Source organism: Lithobates pipiens, unplaced genomic scaffold, assembly GCF_037356315.1.
Source record: "Lithobates pipiens isolate NorthernLeopardFrog02 unplaced genomic scaffold, aLitPip1_a1.2 Scaffold_30, whole genome shotgun sequence".
Taxonomy (NCBI): domain Eukaryota; kingdom Metazoa; phylum Chordata; class Amphibia; order Anura; family Ranidae; genus Lithobates; species Lithobates pipiens.
The window spans coordinates 139,633,711-139,654,015 of NW_027507791.1; the positions used below are offsets into that span (position 1 = coordinate 139,633,711).

At 41.7% G+C, this 20,305-nt stretch overlaps 1 protein-coding gene across 2 annotated transcripts in view; it reads left to right on the plus strand.

Moving 5' to 3' along the window:
• SPINT1 (serine peptidase inhibitor, Kunitz type 1) overlaps positions 1-20,058 on the plus strand; it is a 101,119-nt gene extending 81,061 nt beyond the window's left edge. For both annotated transcript variants that reach the window (XM_077464913.1, XM_077464912.1), the window contains 3 exons: positions 760-930; positions 15,749-15,808; positions 17,370-20,058. In XM_077464913.1, coding sequence (XP_077321039.1) covers positions 760-930; positions 15,749-15,808; positions 17,370-17,563 — 425 coding nt within the window. In that variant the 3' untranslated portion in view covers positions 17,564-20,058. The remainder of the gene's footprint in view (positions 1-759; positions 931-15,748; positions 15,809-17,369) is intronic.
• Positions 20,059-20,305: the final 247 nt, after the last annotated feature.

Here is a 20,305-nt window from a genome sequence, read left to right on the forward strand (position 1 = left end):
AAGCACTGGATGCAGTTGAACAGATCGCTGTCCAACCACCAAACAATATTTATTTCTCTGGATCAGAACATAGACCTAAATCTAGCACATACTATATGTCCTCTGTGCACAGTTCTACCACAATAACCTCTGCTTAAGTTGTTTTCTAAAATCTGTAACTAACAGACAATGGGCTCAATTCATGGAGTGAACGTGTGCCATAACATTACTATTTTCAGCCATTTTGATTCGTTTCATTTCAGCACATGAGCATCATTACTTACTGAATTGAGACTATTGTTTTGACGGTCCTAGTTCTGATTATCTTAAACCCAACTTTCACCGTGTTTACAGCTGCTAATCTAGTTTTAATCTAGCCAATGTAAGTTGGGACAAGTTAACTTTTTAGGTAAACTGTCATTTGATCTTGAAAGTGCTTCTAGACTCCTCCAGAGGCTTCGTTTTCAGGAATGTGATGTAGCTAAATGTTTTGGATAGTCACAATTTGCATTAGAACCTCGCTGTTTATAGTAGTACCTGGAGCGCATGACAGTTTAAAGTAGAAATCTACCAAAATGTTTTATTTTGGGTGCAGTGGGGAAGGTCAAATCTTTGAAGAAAACAATGTAGTCTATTCTGGTAAACAGCCAAGGGGGCTGATTTCCTTTTTTGCTTAACGCTTCAGATTCATCTGATGACACTTTGTATGGCTATTTATACACAGAATGTATTTTCAATATAAAATGTAATAATACTTTGTCTATTGCCATCCCTCTTCAGCCCGTTGTGTAGAGATGCCAGAGACTGGTTCATGTCGAGCCTCCTTCTCCCGCTGGTACTATGATCCTGTCTCTCAGAAGTGTATGGGCTTTACTTATGGAGGATGTCATGGAAATGGAAATAACTTTATGTATGCAGCAGAATGTGAAGAGTTTTGCAAAGGTGTTTCTGGTGAGTTTTTATTTTTTATATCTGAGGCCAGTAGAGGCTCACATTGGACTAGTAGAATTAAGGCCTTCAGATGTTTTGAGGATTATGAAATATCCTTGCAGGCCCCGCAGTGTTTGCACTATGGCAGTATTGCTAGTTTTATCACTGACAGGTTCATAGAAAAAAGCATCCACGGTCTTTGCTTAATAAAAAATAATTCCCATATCTTGAGTTATTTTTATTTTTTATTTTTTTTATGGCTTCTGTGTATTGGGCTCACTTATTGTCCCAAATTAAGCTCTATAAAGGTAGAGCTTCATTAGAAATAGAAATCGGATTCAAGATGGATAACCTACTGGTGTGATGTGGGAGCACCCCAGCCAGTCAAAGCTAAGCTACATAGTAAGGTTGAATAAAGACACCAGTCCATCCAGTTCAACCTGAGTGAGTGTCTACAATTGTCCCCATCCCTGTACATTGCACACTCACATCAGTCCCTACCCTCAAGGAGCCCACAATCCAAGGTCCCCATTCATATACTAGGGCCAATTTTGGACAGAAGCCAATTAACCTACCTGCATGTCTTTGGAGTGTGGGAGGAAACCGGAGTACCCAGAGGAAACCCACGTAGGCTCAGGGAGAACATGCAAACTCCAGGCATGGCGGAAAGGTGCTCTGGTCTGATGAGACTAAAATTAAACTTTTTGGGCATCAAAGAAAATACTATGTCTGGTGCAAGCGCATTACATCACCCAAAGAACACCATGATGATTTTTAGCAGTCGGGACTGGGAAACTGGTCAGAGTTGAGGGAAAGATGGATGGTGCCAAATACAGGGATATTCTTGGGCAAAACCTGTACCACTCTGTGATTTAAGGCTAGGATGGAGGTTCACCTTCCAGCAGGACAATGACCCCAAACACACTGCTAAAGCAACACGTGGTTTAAAGGCAAACACATAAATGTGTTGGAATGGCCTAGTCAAAGCCCAGACTTCAATCCAATAGAAAATCTGCGGTCAGACTTGAGCCCAACACACTATCAGATTTTCTGTTGACTTTATTTTTATTTTGTCCTTCAGATTTACCAAAACCATGTAGTGAAAGGGCTTGCCTGATTGCATACAAATTGAAACTTCTAAGGCTTGACCTCATATTATATGATTTTGGTAAATCTGAACGAAAAAATCAGTAGAAAATCTGATAGTGTGTATGGGGGCTTAAGGTTGCTGTTCACAAGGGCAAACCATCCAACTTGAAGGCGCTGGAGTAGTTTTGCAAGGAGGAATGACCAAATATCCCAGTGGTAAAATGTGGCAAGCTCAGAGTTATCCAAAGTGAATTGGAGCTGTGGCTGCAAAAAGGTGGCTTTACAAAGTATTGACTTTAGGGGAGTGAATTAGTTATGCACATTGACCTTTTCTGTTATTTTTTTTTTTCCTATTTGTTTGCTTTACAATAAAAAAAACCTCTTCAAAGTTGTGGGCATGTTCTATAAATTAAATGATACAAATCCTCAAACAATCCGTGTTAATTCCAGATTGTGAAGCAAAAAAACACGAAAAATGCCAAGAGGGTGTATATAGGTCTGCTATGTTATTGTGGGGTCGGGGGTACTATTTAATGGAGAATGCATCTTATGAGAATTGCTTCTATGGGGGTACATTAACTGTTTTGTGAATTAGGGTTTTTGTTGTGTTCCATTACTGTAATATTTCAACTTTTTTAACCACTTGGTGCCCACACTACGTCTATTGACGTCATGGGCTTTCAGTGGTTATATCTAAATGATGCCTGAGGTTACAGACATCATTCAGATATTGCTGTTTTCAGCCGGCGATTCCCTGCACCATAAGAATGATCCTAGCGGCTGTTCCGGTGCTTCTACCGACTCACTGTTTCCATCGGTGAGTCGGTCACAGAATCCGCCGGCCCCAGCAAGTTACCATAGAGATTTCCGGCGGACTAGATCATCTCCGGAGTCTCTATGATTGTTCGGAGGCCGGGCGTGATGTTATGACGTCACGCCTGGCCTCTGTATTCAAATTAACGGTGCCGATCTGGCTAGGAAGCCAGGATCGTTTTTTTTTTTTTTTTTTTTTTTTTTTTTTATTCTTCCCAGCCTAGAGGTGAGATATGGGGTCTTATTGACCCCATATCTCACTGTAAATATGTCCGATCATGCCATATTCCTATTACAAGGGATGTTTACATTCCTTGTAATAGGAATAAAAGTCATTGTTTTTTTTTTTAGCTTTACACTTAAAAAAACTAACAAAAAAAAAAAACATTAACAATAAAAAAAAATATATATATATTTAAAGCGCCCCTGTCCCCGTGAGCTTGCACACAGAAGCGAACGCATACTAAGTCGCGCCCACATATGAAAACGGTGCTCAAACCACACATGTGAGGTATCGCCGCGAACGTTAGAGCGAGAGCATTAATTCTAGCCCTAGCTCTCCTCTGTAACCCAAAATATGTAACCAGTAAAAAAATTTAAAGCGTCGCCTATTGGGGTTTTTAAATACCAAAGTTTGGCGCCATTCCAAAATTGGGCTAACTTTACTGTGTGTGTTTTTTTTTTTTTTTTTTTTTTTTTTATTTTTTTTTTTTTTAAAGCATGAAACAGTTTTTTTTCTGAAAAACATGTTCGAAAAATTGCTGCGCAAATACCATGCGAGATAAAAAGTTGCAACGAGTGCCATTGTATTCTCTAGGGTCTTTTCTAAAAAAACATATACAGGTCCTTCTCAAAAAATTAGCATATTGTGATAAAGTTCATTATTTTCTGTAATGTACTGATAAACATTAGACTTTCATATATTTTAGATTCATTACACACAACTGAAGTAGTTCAAGCCTTTTCTTGTTTTAATATTGATGATTTTGGCATACAGCTCCTGAAAACCCAAAAATCCTATCTCAAAAAATTAGCATATTTCATCCGACCAATAAAAGAAAAGTGTTTTTAATACAAAAAAAGTCAACCTTCAAATAATTATGTTCAGTTATGCACTCAATACTTGGTCGGGAATCCTTTTGCAGAAATGACTGCTTCAATGCGGCGTGGCATGGAGGCAACCAGCCTGTGGCACTGCTGAGGTGTTATGGAGGCCCAGGATGCTTCGATAGCGGCCTTAAGCTCATCCAGAGTGTTGGGTCTTGCGTCTCTTAACTTTCTCTTCCCAATATCCCACAGATTCTCTATGGGGTTCAGGTCAGGAGAGTTGGCAGGCCAATTGAGCACAGTAATACCATGGTCAGTAAACCATTTACCAGTGGTTTTGGCACTGTGAGCAGGTGCCAGGTCGTGCTGAAAAATGAAATCTTCATCTCCATAAAGCTTTTCAGCAGATGGAAGCATGAAGTGCTCCAAAATCTCCTGATAGCTAGCTGCATTGACCCTGCCCTTAATAAAACACAGAGGACCAACACCAGCAGCTGACATGGCACCCCAGACCATCACTGACTGTGGGTACTTGACACTGGACCTCAGGCATTTTGGCATTTCCCTCTCCCCAGTCTTCCTCCACACTCTGGCACCTTGATTTCCGAATGACATGCAAAATTTCTGGTTCAAAAGTGGCTTGACCTGGGGAATGCGGCACCTGTAGCCCATTTCCTGCACACACCTGTTCACGGTGGCTCTGGGTGTTTCTACTCCAGACTCAGTCCACTGCTTCCGCAGGTCCTCCAAGGTCTGGAATCGGTCCTTCTCCACAATCTTCTTCAGGGTCCGGTCACCTCTTCTCGTTGTGCAGCGTTTTCTGACACACTTTTTCCTTCCCACAGACTTCCCACTGAGGTGCCTTGATACAGCACTCTGGGAACAGCCTATCCGTTCAGAAATTTCTTTCTGTGTCTTACCCTCTTGCTTGAGGGTGTCAATAATGGCCTTCTGGACAGCAGTCAGGTCGGCAGTCTTACCCATGATTGCGGTTTTGAGTAATGAACCAGGCTGGGAGTTTTTAAAAGCCTCAGGAATCTTTTGCAGGTGTTTAGAGTTAATTAGTTGATTCAGATGATTAGGTTAATAGCTTGTTTAGAGAACCTTTTCATGATATGCTCATTTTTTGAGATAGGAATTTTGGGTTTTCATGAGCTGTATGCCAAAATCATCAATATTAAAACAAGAAAAGGCTTGAACTACTTCAGTTGTGTGTAATGAATCTAAAATATATGAAAGTCTAATGTTTATCAGTACATTACATTTATGGTACTTATAACCAGGCGTTGGTAAAGCCCCTACAAAAGACTTTGTTCCTTAGATAATCTGCAGATATGCTGTGGGGACACCTGTGCTATTCAGACTTTGGGGGGGGGGGAAGGTAATTTCACCCTATTGAGGGCATATGGGCTAGGCTCTACCAGCAAAACCCCTAAAACGAGGCATACGTTCTATCCTGTTGTAAGGCCTTTTCACCAATTGAGCGCTAACTCATGCTGACTGATGAATATATAACACACTATACTCCTGATATAGATTTTTGATTAGTAATTGGAATTGGGCGGTCCCTCTAATTTCCATCTGTGTGCTCTAACCTGTGCATATAACGAATACTTGCTGGATTCATCGTGGTCTTGTGGAGGCTGTATATGCTTCACTATTCTCCACCAAATTGGGAGATCATACAGCTATATTGACCATCCTTAACAGCTTAACCGTGTCCCCGGCAAGATTGTCTGAGTCTTAGTCTGTGATGTGTGGTGTCCCCTTATATTGTGATGGATGGTCCATCAGCACCTACCCAGTGTCCTGAAGAAGCGCGTTGATAAGCAAGCATGGATGATTTGTTGAATCCTATTTTACTATACAGATATCTACAGTTGTGCTCCTAAGTTTACATACCCTGGCAGAATTTGATTTTCTTGGCCATTTTTCAGAGAATATGAATAACACAAACTTTTCTTTCACTCTCGGTTAGTGTATGGCTGAAGCCATTTATTAGTCAACTGTATTTACACTTTAGGATTTAAAAAAAAATAAAAAATCACAACAGAAACTAGTCAAATCACCCTGAACAAATGTTTACATACTGTGTATTGCCCCCTTTAACATCCAATGGCAGTCTTTTGTGGTATTTGTGGATGAGGCTCTTTATCTTGGATGGTAAAGCTTCCCATTCCTCTTGGCAAAAAGCCAGTTCCTGTAAATTCTTGGGATGTCTTGCATGAACTGCATGTTTTGAGATCTCCTCAGTGGCTCAGTGATATGGAAGTCAGGAGACTGAGATGGCCACTCCAGAACCTTCACTTTATTCTTTATTCTGCTGTAGCCAATGAAGGGTTGACTTGGCCTCTGTTTTGGATGATTGTCATGTTGGAATGTCCAAGAACATCCCATGCGCAGCTTCCTGGCTGATGAATGCAAATGTTCTTCCGGTATTTTTGATAACCTACTGCGTTAATCTTGCCGTCTATTATTTTTATTTATTATTAATAATATTAATTTTATTTTTTATTCCTTTTTATTATGTAAGGCAAAGTTCCATGACATACAATAAGTCACCTCATTGTCTTGGACACGCATACATTCGTTGACATATTCCCTGAAGTAACAGATATGACCAATTTTAAAGACAAAAAATGTTGACAGATGAAAAATTGCTTTACCTATACAGTAATATTTATGGATATAGAAACCAGGAGGCCTGCAATGCCTCCCTGAGCATTGACCATACTGACCAGAACATAAACTCTTAAAATTGCAAAATCCTTGTGTTTCTCAGTCACATGAATTTATAATGTAGCCAAAAAAGTTGTCAAAGTGTAGTTTAGAAAGGGGGAGGAGGAAAGAAAGGGCGGATGAAGGAAAGGGGGAGGGGGCGGGGGTAGGCAGAATCCTACTTCCCATGCAGTTTGCAGACATATGTCACAGTATAGGATTCAAAATGGTGGTTACTTAATTCACTTAAAATTTTAGATTTAGCCATCTTCTGCAGATATGCATTTGTGCCGGTGAACTATCTCCAGGGCCTCCACTGGAGATACAAATGTTCCTCGGTATTATGGAAAGTAGCGGTCAGTTCCTCCATGCGGAGGATAAAATTGACTTGGAATACCACAGGACCCTGGTTGGTGGTTGAGGCTGCTTCCACAGTGCGGGAATACATGCCCTTGCTACATTGGGGAGCTGCATTGTCAGGGTCTTTTTGTATTTCCGGGTGGGCCTCTCTCCATCAGGTGTAAAAGGCACGCTGCCAGGTTACTGTTCAATTCTACTGCCGTTAAGCTTTTAATGTTAGTCGTTGCCTCCTCCCAAAACAATCTCGGAACCAGGTATGCCCAGAAAATGTGGACAATGGTGCCAACTACTGTATTGCACCTCCAACACTTATCTGAAATAGCACTGTCCATCTTATGGAGTATGTAGGGAACCCTATACCATCGGGATACAAAAAAAAAAAAAAAATTGTATCTGATCTCCTGGTATTGGTTCGCAATGGAGGACTTATGTGCCAAAGTTAGCACATTATCCACTTGCTGTGGTGAAAGCTGAGTCCCTAAGTCCTTTTTCCATTGTCGAACAAACGTCAGGATCGGCTCCTCTATCTGGATGGTCAGGCAATTGTATAGCTGGTAAAGTGTATGTCGTAAAGGTACCCCCGTCCTGCACAATGATTCAAAGGGAGTGAGGTCTCATGGAGTATATGAGGTCTTCTGTAAAGACCGCAAAAAGTGCTGAAACTATCTAATGGTGGGTCTGTGAGGCTAGAAATGGTTGACAGCGGGGGAAGGTCACCCCGCGGCCAAACATCCATCAGACATCTCCCCGCTATGTTCAATTGTCTCAACCTTCTGCTGGTGAGGCCCGGAATAAAATCTGGGTTGCCTATTACAGGTGTCATAGGGGAGGGCAGCAGTGAAAGAACTGTATTGTGAAAGGATGACCTATCTACCATGAGGGTGGCCCCAATCAGAGGATGATTCCTTATGTCCACTGGAGGAGAAGTGAACCACGGAGAGTTCACAAGAGGAATGGAGGCATCCTCAATCTCCATGTCTACCCATTGTTTGAATTACTTATTGCAATGCCAGTCCACGATCCTTGACCGATGCGCTGCCCTATAATATTTGAGGAAATCTGGGAGTCCTATGCCTCCTTTCTCTTTTGGTCTAGATAATGTTTGCATTTTTTGTCCTAGGTGACTTAAGTGCCCAAATGAAGTCTCTAACTATAGCCCAGAGCTGTTTGAAAAACATCAACCCGAATCGGCATGGCTTGGAATATGTATAAAATCCTCGGTAGGGCTGTCATTTTCAAAGCGTTGTACCGCCCGAACCAAGTCAAGGTCAGGGAGTGCCAGTTGCACAGGTCAGCTTTCAGTCTGTGTAGCAGGGGTGTATGGTTGAAGGTATACAAATGCGCCAAGTCCGGTGTAATGTCGCTACCCAGGTATCGTATTGATTTATCTGCCCAATGAAACGTGAAAGACTACCACATACTGTGGACCTCCGCATCAGGGACCGTTATATTTAGCACTGCGGACTTTGCAAAATTGACTTTAAAATTTGACAGTTCTCCATATAACCTTAGGGCTACTAGAATATTGGGAAGCGAAACACGCGGGTTGGATACAAAAAAGATCAAGTTGTCGGCGTAGGCTGCAATTTTTTATGGTGTCCCGAGGGCTTCTGCACCCCCGAGATATTTGAGTTGCCCCTTATGTAGCACAAAAATGGTTCAAGGGTCAAAATAAAAAAATAAATTCAGACAACCCTGTCTCGTCCCATTTTCTATTGGGAAAAAATCGGAGTGCCACTCGTTTACCCGTGCTGCCGATGGTGTAGAGATAAAATCCAACTGAGCATATTGGGGCCAAGTCCAATGTGATCCAGGGTGGTCCGCATAAAGTGCCAGGCCACCCTGTCAAAGGCCTTTTCTGCATCAGTTGAGAGCAAGAGAAAGGGCCTTCCAGTCGGGTGAACCACGTGGATTAGCTTAAGAACCCAAAGGTGTTGTCCCTTGCCTCTGTCATTGGCACAAAACACACCTGATCTAAATGAATGAATTTTTGTATATGCGGTATGAGTCAGTTTGACAGTATTTTTGAAAAGTTTTAAATCTATGTTCAAGAATGCAATTGGACGGTAGTTTTCACACTAAGCGGCCAAGAAACGTGGTGTCAGGGAGGTCGCAAAGGAATGATAATATGTTAAAGTGAATTAATCGGGTCCCGGAGCCTTCCGTGGTTTTGTTTGCGCTAAAGCTACCTGAAATTCCTCAGTCGTAATTTCGGACTCCTTGGCTGCTAAGGCCTCAGTGGATTCTTCAGGATGCAGGTTATATAAATTCCAATAGTAAGCACAAAATTTGTCCGCTGCACCCTTGGAGGTATGTACTATGGTTCCCTGTCTAGATGTGATGTATGGGATGAAGGTCCGCTTCCTTGGGCCATGTAGGGATCTAGCTAGCATCACGCCCGGTTTATTTGAAAATTCAAATAGGGAGTGTCGTTCAGGCTAAGCTTTGAGCTGTCTTATGATAGAGCAAGTCTTTCAGCTCCCCTCTGGCCTTCAGTCGGGCCATAAGATGAGCTTCCGTCAGGGAATCTGTGTAGTAGCTCGAGGGAGCACACCTGAGAAATCGGCAACTCAAATTGCTTAGCTCTTTCCCATTTTCTTTAGAGCCCCAATCCTTATCAACTCACTCCGAACCACATATTTATGCACCTCCCATATCATTGGACTCAACGATGGGTCGGCATTTTCAGAGAAGTCGCTTGTGAGGGTCTTCTCTACCTCTCTGCGCACTTGGGGGATTTGCAACGGATTCATTGAGTTTCAAAGTCGGGGGGGGGGGTGGAGCAGGGTTCGCATGCCAATTCAGTGTCACCTGGATAGGTGCATGGTGAGAAAGATATGGAATCAATCTGGGAGGAAGCAACAATGGGTAAGTCCTTTTGAGTCAGAAAAGTCCATCCTGGAATATGTCTGATGCACAGAAGAAAAATAGGTATAAGTCCTTATCTTCTGGGTGCATAACCCTCTGTGGATCAAACAAGTTCAGACCAAGCAACTCGGCTTTTAGTTTTTTGAGGTAAGAGAAGGAGAGGTGTGACACCCTTCTTGAGACATCAAGTAGGGGCTCTTGTGTGTAGTTGAAATCCCCGCCTAACAGGAAGATACCCTCCCGGAAATTCAATATAGTTGGAATTCAAGACCTCAGGAATGTAAGGTGATCTGAGTTCAGAAAATGCACATTTACTTGGGTCATTGTGGTATTTCTAATTTTCCTTCTCAAGGGCAAGTACCAGCCCTGTGAGTCTAAACATTCCTCGAGGGTCCATGGGACCAACTTTGCGATCAGAATACTGACGCCCTTGGACTTTGAAAAAGGAGAGGGTGCGTGATATGCAATTCTTTGTTTTAAGCTCATGTATCTCTCTGGAGGGTACTTAGATGCTGCCGACTCCACAATGCCCTGCTTAGTGGGGAGGAGAGAGATGTCCCTCCATGCATCTGCGGATGGCTGACCCTGCATATCGACTACTTGTGAGGGCAGTGTAAAGTCTGCCCCCGGGATGTCTGGCGAAGGGATCGGAGAATTCTGTTGATCGGCGGGTTGCTGTACCTCCTGTACTGCACTGGGTATCCCCTTGCCCATTTTTCTTTTGTGTGACTGTGCCGGCGGTGTTGGTGCATGGCGGCACCATCTTGGGATCTGGTGTCTGGGACGGAGTCGCCAAATTACTCAAGAAGTATACCAAAATGTCCTTGCCTCTGTACACAGCGGGGGTCCCTGAGGCTCTGTCTGCTGCAGACATGTAAACTCAGCAGGATCCGTACACTGAGGAAGGCTCTCCACCCGAACACTGCACGGAGCTCCTGTACAAGCAGCCTCACAGCACAATTGCCAAGCCACGCCCCCCTTGCCATCAATTGTGACCACATTTCCTGTGCCTTTTGTAGCGCACACATCCCCAAAACCTCAGCGCTCCACCTCCGTACTTTGCGTCATAGACTTTGTTGACTCCTTGAAAGCTCAGTTTTGGTCTCATCACTCCAAATGACTTTGTGCCAGAAGGTTTGAAGCTTGTCTCTGTGCTGTTTGGCGTATTGTAAGCGGGATACTTTGTGGCATTTGCATAGTAATTACTTTTTTCAGGCGACTCGACCATGCAGCCCATCTTTAAGTGCTTCATTGTGCATCTTTTTTTCAGTTTTCAGAGAGCCCTCTATTTCACCTGATGTTGTTCTGTGGGTTTTTCTTTGCATCCCGAACAATTTTCCTGGCAGTTGTGGCTGAAATTTTTAGTTGGTCTACCTGACTGTGGTTTGGTTTCAACAGAACCCCCTCATTTTCCACTTCTTGGTTAGTTTAACACTGCTGACTGGCATTCTCAATTCCTTGGATATGTTTTTATATCCATTTTTCTTGTTTTATACAGTTCAACTATCGTTTCCCGCTGATCCTTTGACAATTCTTCTGCAACTCAGAATCCAGAAATGTCTCGAGGGAGAGGTCGAGAGCTGCCATGTCGCTGGATGAGCCAATGTTGAAGTCTCTGTGGGTGTGCGCCAATCCAAGATGTCCCCCTGTAGGTAGATCAAGGCAAGAGGGGGAATAGGGCAGATCAGTCTTGTTTCGCATGGTGGCCATTTTTTGTGATGGAAAGGCTGAAGGGGACTCCCAAGTGGTAAACCAAATGGGCCTTTTGCAGGACTTCCAGCACGGGTGTAAGGGCTCTGTGCTGCATCAGGGTATGCCAGGAGAGATCTTGAAACGGGGACAGTTTAGCTCCATCAAAGTCCACGTGGCGGACCCCCCTGGCATGGTAGTGTGGGAGTGATGTCTTCCACTGAAGCCTCTAGCATCTCCAATCTCCCCCCCCCCCCCTCCCCCCAATGTGGGCTGTGTCAGCCTGTAAAGTCTTGATGTTTTTGTCTGAGGGGCCCCTTCCATCCAGGTAACAAAGCCCTCTAGATCCGCTTGGTGTGGAGGGCAAGAATAGGGGACCAAAGATCCTCATCCCCTATGGCCTCTGTAATGTTCATGTTCTCCAGAGGTGCAGTAGGGGGTCCTGAGAGGAAGATGGATGTGGCGGGGGTGACCTCCTTGATGTAAGCGGGGGGGGGGGATCCCGCGTGTGACACCTGACTACAGCCCTCCTGGGTTTCCCTGGGGTCCATGACCCTGGAGAGCCCGGTGGAGAGGGGGGGAGGAGGTGAGGTGGACTGTAGCCACGGTGAGGGAATGGGAGACGCTGCATGTGAGGCTTGAGAACACTCGCAAGGCGCCATCTTGGATTGCGAGTCCCGCGGCTGGTATCCACTGCCAGCCGCGGCAGTGAGCTGGAGCGTATGTTGAGGCTGGTCTGGGCTGCTGCAATTGCGGTAGGAAGGAACGGATCATACGCAGCTCAGCTCACACATGTCCACTCTCCTGCATGCTGCGACCACGCTCCCCTTCTGTTGTAATTATGATTTCTAAAGGGTAAACACTTTTGATAATAAATGGCTTTAGCCAAACCCTAACCATGAGTGAAAAATGTTTCATCATTCATTATTTCTGAAAAAGGGCCAAGAAATCAAATTCTGCCAGGGTATGTAAACTTTATGAGCACAGCTGTATATCTAAATCCACGAATTTTCAATTAATGCAAGGATTCAACCTTCATGTTTGCTATATTGGGTATCTGTTGACAAATATTAGGGTGGTGTTCTAATGTTTTTTTTTTTTCTTAATCTATTTTGTAATAGACAATTTTTGTATATTCATTGCCTCCGGATGTGCCCGCAAAGACCGCTTTTTTTTCTATGAGAGGTGTTCTCAATCCTTACATTTGTTTTTACACTGTCACTTTATTTTTTTTTTTATATAACTTTTATTTCTATTACAAGGAATGTGCACATCCCTTGTAATAAAAAGATGACGGGTCCGATTTATGGAGAGATCTGGGGTCAAAAAGACTCCAAATCTCACCTTTTACCTTTCTTAAAAGCAAAAGATCCAAAACTGTTTACTTCAGCCCTAGACCGGAAGTGATGTCATGACTGGTCTCTGTCTGCTTCTGTGACCAGCCGGCCACAGCATCGGAATGTGTTTCTCGGGACTGCTGGTGAAAATGGTTGGCCAGAGAAACATGCCGTACTGCAGGGGATGGGGTGACATCCGCTTGGACCACTTTCATGGTGCCACTCACACATGCAAACATACTACAATTTCCTCTGAATACTTCCTGGTATCTATACCTGAGAGGTCTGGGTAGGGGGGGTCACAGAATGCTGAGCAATACTTGTCCCCATACAGGGCTAATTGTAAGCTACTGGCACTTCTGACTCCCTTACAGCTTAATACAATCCTTTGGAAACACGGCTCTAAGCCTGATGCACTTCGGGAAGAAAACTGTATATAGCAGTGCAATATTCAAAACAGGGGAAATGGGACTTTAAATGAGGCGTGTTGCTCAATAAAAAATATATTAAGTACAAACCATATCACAAAAAGTGACAAACTAAGATATAGGACACAATTTACTTTGGTACATTTGTTTAGATATACAGTCATTTTGCAAAGTACAATACAACATCATTAGCAATACAGATGTGTAGACATACTCATCCATTCATAAAACCAATAAACATTAGCAATTGCTCATAGTAAGTCGAAATGATCTGGGCATCAGTTGGATATATACTCGACGCACGTTTCATGGCTCTTGCCAATCATCAGGAGTACAAATGCTCTGAAATTAGATCAAGCGTATCTATAAATATGGGGTAACCTTTAAACGGAGAACCATCTCTCAAGAAAAGGGGGGGCTATAACTTACTGTCCGGCCCAAAGGTGATGCCAAACGTCTGTCCAGGAGATACAGAGGACAGGGATATCGATCTCCCCCGGGGCTGAGGTGAGGAATCGCACCCAAAACGAGGATAGCAGCTGTGTAAAGCCCAGGTGACCATGATAGTATATGATGTGTGCTTACCAGGCCGTACTATTCTGCAAAAATATAGAGATAAAACCTATTGAGATTATTTGCCATTGATGGAACAAATCCATACTTGTAGGTAAATAAAATAAATGAATAATATGCAATTAATGCAATCATTTTAAATGTAATAATTAAACTACAGTAAGAGAAAGTATGCAGTATGTACCCACTATGGGTCACCATAAATCGGACCCCCCATATAAAGGTGATCTGAAGAATGTAAGTAAATCTCAGTTACCTTGTGTATGATTCTATGGCTGCAGATATGCCTGGAATCCTGCTTGTGTGGATGAACAAGGTGAAATGGTCAGCTAGCTAACACTGTCTGTGTTAGCCATCTGACCATTTCACCTTGTTTTATGGTGACCCATAGTGGGTACATACTGCATACTTTCTCTTACTGTAGTTTAATTATTACATTTAAAATGATTGCATTAATTGCATATTATTCATTTATTTTATTTACCTACAAGTATGGATTTGTTCCATCAATGGCAAATAATCTCAATAGGTTTTATCTCTATATTTCTGCAGAATAGTACGGCCTGGTAAGCACACATCATATACTATCATGGTCACCTGGGCTTTACACAGCTGCTATCCTCGTTTTGGGTGCGATTCCTCACCTCAGCCCCGGGGGAGATCGATATCCCTGTCCTCTGTATCTCCTGGACAGACGTTTGGCATCACCTTTGGGCCGGACAGTAAGTTATAGCCCCCCCTTTTCTTGAGAGATGGTTCTCCGTTTAAAGGTTATCCCATATTTATAGATACGCTTGATCTAATTTCAGAGCATTTGTACTCCTGATGATTGGCAAGAGCCATGAAACGTGCGTCGAGTATATATCCAACTGATGCCCAGATCATTTCGACTTACTATGAGCAATTGCTAATGTTTATTGGTTTTATGAATGGATGAGTATGTCTACACATCTGTATTGCTAATGATGTTGTATTGTACTTTGGTACATTTCTTTAAATATACAGTCATTTTGCAAAGTAAATTTGTGTCCTATATCTTAGACACTTTTTGTGATATGGTTTGTACTTGCTGAATAAAAAATATTTATTTATTAACACGCCTCATTTAAAGTCCCATTTCCCCTGTTTTGAATATTGAACATATATCCGGGATGGAGGCTTGCTGCTGCTACTAATAGGTTGTGTCAGGTCGCATCACTTTTAAAATGTATATAGCAGTGCACTGAGGTAAATCAAGTTGTAGGCTGCAGCCTGGTGTTAATTCCAAATACACTGAGGTAGTGTCTCAAGACAGTCCAGAGTTTTCCCCCTTAGGGATTCATGTTGGATTTACCACTGATGTGGAGTATATCCAAATGGATGTTTTCAGCCGAATAAGGTAAATACTTAGAGTTCTGCCCCAGGTCATGCATGAATTGACCTCAGTCCCACTTAATACCTCATCTGGTTTCCTGTGTGGTCTCCTATAGTAAGTATGCAGTCAAAGGTGTAAGTGAGTCCATAGCTGGTCCTTTGATGGGCTAACAGTGACAGCATATCAGATCACTCCATGCCAGCTATTTAGCTGAAGGGTGGCTAGGTTGAAGTTTGCTTCAAAAGTATGGACTGACACACAACCAACTTGTAGATGTAGACGACGCTCTTATAGAATGACCAAACACTATTGCTATATTGACCGCAAGATTCACTCAGGCAGTCTGTGCAGTACACACTGACAGAGTGGGAGGTAGACATAAGAAACCACAGCTGCCTGGAGGCTCTCGCCACTCCGTGGTGCTGGTATCCTTTATCCGGCTTGTCATTCCTCAATGTGCGGTGGGTTTTATGTGATGTCTATGATTTACAAGAGAGCTGGTCACTTCGCTTCATATATACAAACACTAATTCAACACAATTTGTTTTTTTTTTTATTTCTAGAGCAAGATATTTTTGATACAAGAATGGGAGACAAGAGTGCTCAAGAAGAAGGTGGTTCAGGTGAGGTTTACAAGTACCTTATTCTGCACTATGTATCTTTTGTGCATTCCTTGCTATGGCTATGCAAATAAAGTCTATTCAAATATTGAGTGAGCCGGGTGGAAAATTATCAGCTGAACAGTGATTACAGGTAAAAAAAAAAAAAAAAAAAAAGCGAAAACCAAGGCACCATTGATAAGTGTAGATTTTTTTAAAATATGAATAAAAACATGTTCAAATGCATTCACAGTGGTGGAGAAATAAGACACATTTACATTTTTATTATTATTTATCATGGGAGCACACAATTTTAGGACTTGGCATATTGGAATCTATTTACTTGACGCAACCTCAACTTTTATATTTTACCACAATTATTGAGTTTGTGTGCACTAAAATTTGAGTTTTTTTCATAAACATGCACAGATGTATACTGTAGCATAAAAAAATTCATTACAAAAAAGGGCCTCTGCTTTCAGAAAATATATAATGATCTGGGGGCTTTAGGTAATTTTATGGCCAAAAAATGCAGATTTTTACATGTGTACAAAAAATGAATAAAATTCTCTAGCACTGAAGTGGTTAAGCCCACAATTCATCCAAAAATAGATTTACCTAGGAAGGCCAGTCCACATCAATCCCAGCACTATTGTCTGGCCCCAAGGCTGCCACTTCAAAACTCCGTAAACCAATTAAACAGACCACACCCAAAATGTCTAGGCTTAGGTCACTGGTGTGACTGTTGATCAGAGTTCGCCCTGCAACTTCGGTCCGACATGGATCAGACTTTCATGCAACTTTAATGAACGGAATCAGATTTTGATCCGAATTTGAGGGGAAACAAAACCAAACAAAAAAAAAATTGTGGGGGCCCCCCACTTCATATCCATGCCAGACCTGGACCCATCATGCCCAGTGATGTCACAAGGGGGCAGGGTCTCCCGGTTGATGTCACTTGATAGCCACGCCCCATAAGAACCGTCGGACACCGGTGCTGACAGAATGGTGGGAGCCAGTGTTTGAGGAGGAGCATTTGCTTTGTCGGCAGGGGAAGACATTGTGATTGCTGTTGGAGCTACCCTAGGGGGCATTATTCATTTTTAATAAAGGACTGACTTTTTTTTTTTTCTCACTACACTGGCCTGGTATGGATTGGGGGGGGGGACCCCACGCTGATTTTTATTTATTTTCTAATACATTTAACATTACTAACATGCCTCTGAGCGCAAGTTGGATCAGTTGCGATGCTAATCTGACTTGGATGCAACTACAATTAAATTCAGTGGGCTGAAATCTGACCCAAGTCGGACCAAAGTAGTGCAGAAACCTTTTTAAAAGTCAGACAAGTTAAGACTGCTCTCATAGGGAAACATTGATTTTTACATGCCATGCAACTTGTGCTCTCTAAGTCGGGGCGGTTGTCGCACCAGTGTGAACCTGGCTTTAGAGACTGATTGATTAACTCTATAAAATGGTATGGCAGTCTATTTTAAAGCAATGCATTTGAAGTGTCTAAATGTACAGCATTCTATGCCAAGTGGACAGCGGACTAATATATTTTGCTGTGTGTTTTTATTCTCAGGCTCTGCTGAAGTGGCCATTGCAGTGTTTCTGGGAATCTGTATTCTGGTTGTCTTGGCTGTCATTGGATACTGTTATCTGAAGAAGAAAAAAAGTAGTAGTAACAGGCGGCAGCCTCCTGTGAACAGCACTGCCATCCCCACTACTGAAGACACAGAGCACCTTGTATATAACCGCACCACCAAACCTGTGTGAGTGGTCTGTGTTCCTCCCAATGAGATCTAACTTGGGTTATAGACTTCAACACTCCATGTTGTGCTCTAACACAAACAAGATTTAGATGCACATAGCCAGTAGCCAATGTGGGTTTGGCAGCATTTACAAAAAGACTAACTTGTATATAAAGTGGATTTTCTGGTTGACGGGAGTCCTCCCATTTTTTTTTTTTTTCCCCTTTTTTTTTTTTCCCTTTTTTATTTAGTTTTTAAATATACTGTAGATATATATAATTTTGATGAAAATGTATTGTTTAAATGTTTTTTAATACACATGAAGATTTTGGTGTCTTATACTGAAAAGTTTCCTTGTCTTGTAACTTGAGCGATTTGGTTAAATCTGATTGGCCAAGTTCAATGTAAGTTTGGTAATCAAATGCCGATGTTTGAGAACCAGCATTTGTAATCTTTGGAAACATTAACTCTTCTCTTGCTTTACTATTTGTTTCAAAATTCAGGCCCTTACTGGTTGATTTACCATTTACTAAAACTGGAGAGTGCAAAATCTGGTGCAGCTCTGAGACAAATCCGCTTCCAGTTTTTTTTGTTTTGTTTTTCCAAGCTAATTGAACAAGCTTAAATTAAAAGCGGATTGGCTACCGTGCATAGCTGCACCAGAATTTGAACACTCCAGTTTTAGTGAATGTATCCCTTTAGTGTTTACCTGCTTTACCTGTATATTTATAGTTTAGGTCATTGAATTCTAGACCAAAGTCAGATGTTAAGTTCCTAGCTCAAAGTTAATGTTCTTTGATTCTTTCAGAGCCACCTTAATAGGTTTCATTAAAAGTTAATGATGCATTTAGGGGGTTTATTTACTAAAAGTAACTCTGCTTTGCACTACAAGTGCACTTAGACGTGCAGTCCTTGTAGATCTAATGGGGACATGCAAGGAAAAAATCTGCATTTTTGCTTGCACATGATTGCATGATAAAATCAGCAGAACTTCACCTCAGATCTACAGTGATCTACAACTAGTACACTTTCAGTGCACTTGTAGTGTAAAATGGATTTGCCTTTAGTAAATCAACCCCTTAATGTCCTTATCCTTTTTTAGATCCCTCTCCCAGCACACTTATTACAGACAATACTTGCCTACAACCCTACTCCTCTGACACTCACTGTGTAGCCTGTCCAGGACTGCACAAAATCTTCAGAATTTTCCAGAGCAGTACCCATACATGTGTATAGAAGCAGCCCTTGATATAATGGGAAGCTCATCCATTAGCCTGTCATGCTGTAACTTGGCTATCCATCGAAGTGAACGGAGTCTGAGACGCAAATTTTCTAAAATTCAGAATTTCAGACAGGTGTTGTGTCTGGCAAACTGTATGTCACAAGAACAGTATTTTAAGTTTGTATTGCATATCTTGAATGGGGTGTCAGGTGAGAGGAGCTGAAAAGAATGTGTGTTTTTAGATTTTGAAAAGTTTTTTTAAACTAGCTGGGACAAGGTTATTTTCAGATCTTTTCCTGCAGCTGGACTGTCTGCGTTCAGGCATGTTGTATCCTCACTGAGCTCTTGCAAAATGACTTTTCTGTGACATAAAGGCAGGACAAGGACAGCTGGAAATCGAATATATATAAGCAAATATAGGAGTTGGATTTGCACAAGAGATGCCTTATATGCCCACACCTTTTCTTAGAGACCTGTAAAGTCTCTATTCGAGTAATAACTTTTTTATTTTTTTATTCTTAGACTTTGAAGATTTATAAAATGGAGACTTTGTGCCATTTCTTCACTTTTTAGTTATGCTTTTGAAGCCACACCCTCCTAGTTGTATGTAAACCGAAACCATAATGTCTTATTTGCTCCTTCCTTTTTAGAGGGGGGAGAGTTCTGCACGCTTCCTGTCCTAGTCGGTGAAGATCTGCCATAGATCTAGAACCATAAGTAAGCGTTGTCACCCTATGGCAGGAAGTGTGTTACTGACAAAATCGGGTGAAGAAAAAATGAATTTAGCCACCAAATCTGAGTTTTGGTTAGCTACAATATATTACATTTCTGTTCTTTGATTTCATTTGGCTTCAAAGCTCTACTTTAATTTACCCTTGCAGTCCATATTTATTCCAAAAGGTAAAGTCTGATTTTGCCTTTCTTAGAAAACATGATGGTAATGACTATAACAATTCTTGGATGTGGTGACTAAAGACCTAGATATATAGAAACCCAGATTTAACACATTGATTTTTGAATACAGTGATTTGGCAATTCTGGCAGTCAATATGTTAATGTGCTAGCAATGAACATGGCTGCATTATTACTCCCGTGTTGAAGTCTGTCAAATGTATAATATTATACCGGAACTATTTAAATGCTGCTGAAATGTTAAAAAAAAAAATTGTATATTTCTTTTTGTTTTCTTCTTGAGATGCTTTCATTTTTGCTATAAATTTCTACATACCCCTTGCTTTAATACCAAAGTATTGTTCCATATTATGTAAAGCTGTGGAATAAATAGAAACTGTTTTTAATTGTACTAGCAAGTATTTTTTTTTTCTAAAATTACTTCTGTTATAGAGTTGAAGTGATTGTAAACACTCACCTTGTAGAACCACCCATTCATTCATTTGAAATAGAAATTAAACATTTGTACATAGAGATTAAAAAAAAAAAAAGTATTTTATAAGTGATCACACTCCTTCTGTTCTCCACTGTATACGAGCTAGGGAAGGAGAAACCGCAGCACACTAAGCTTCCTAGTGAAAGGCTGTGGTGAAT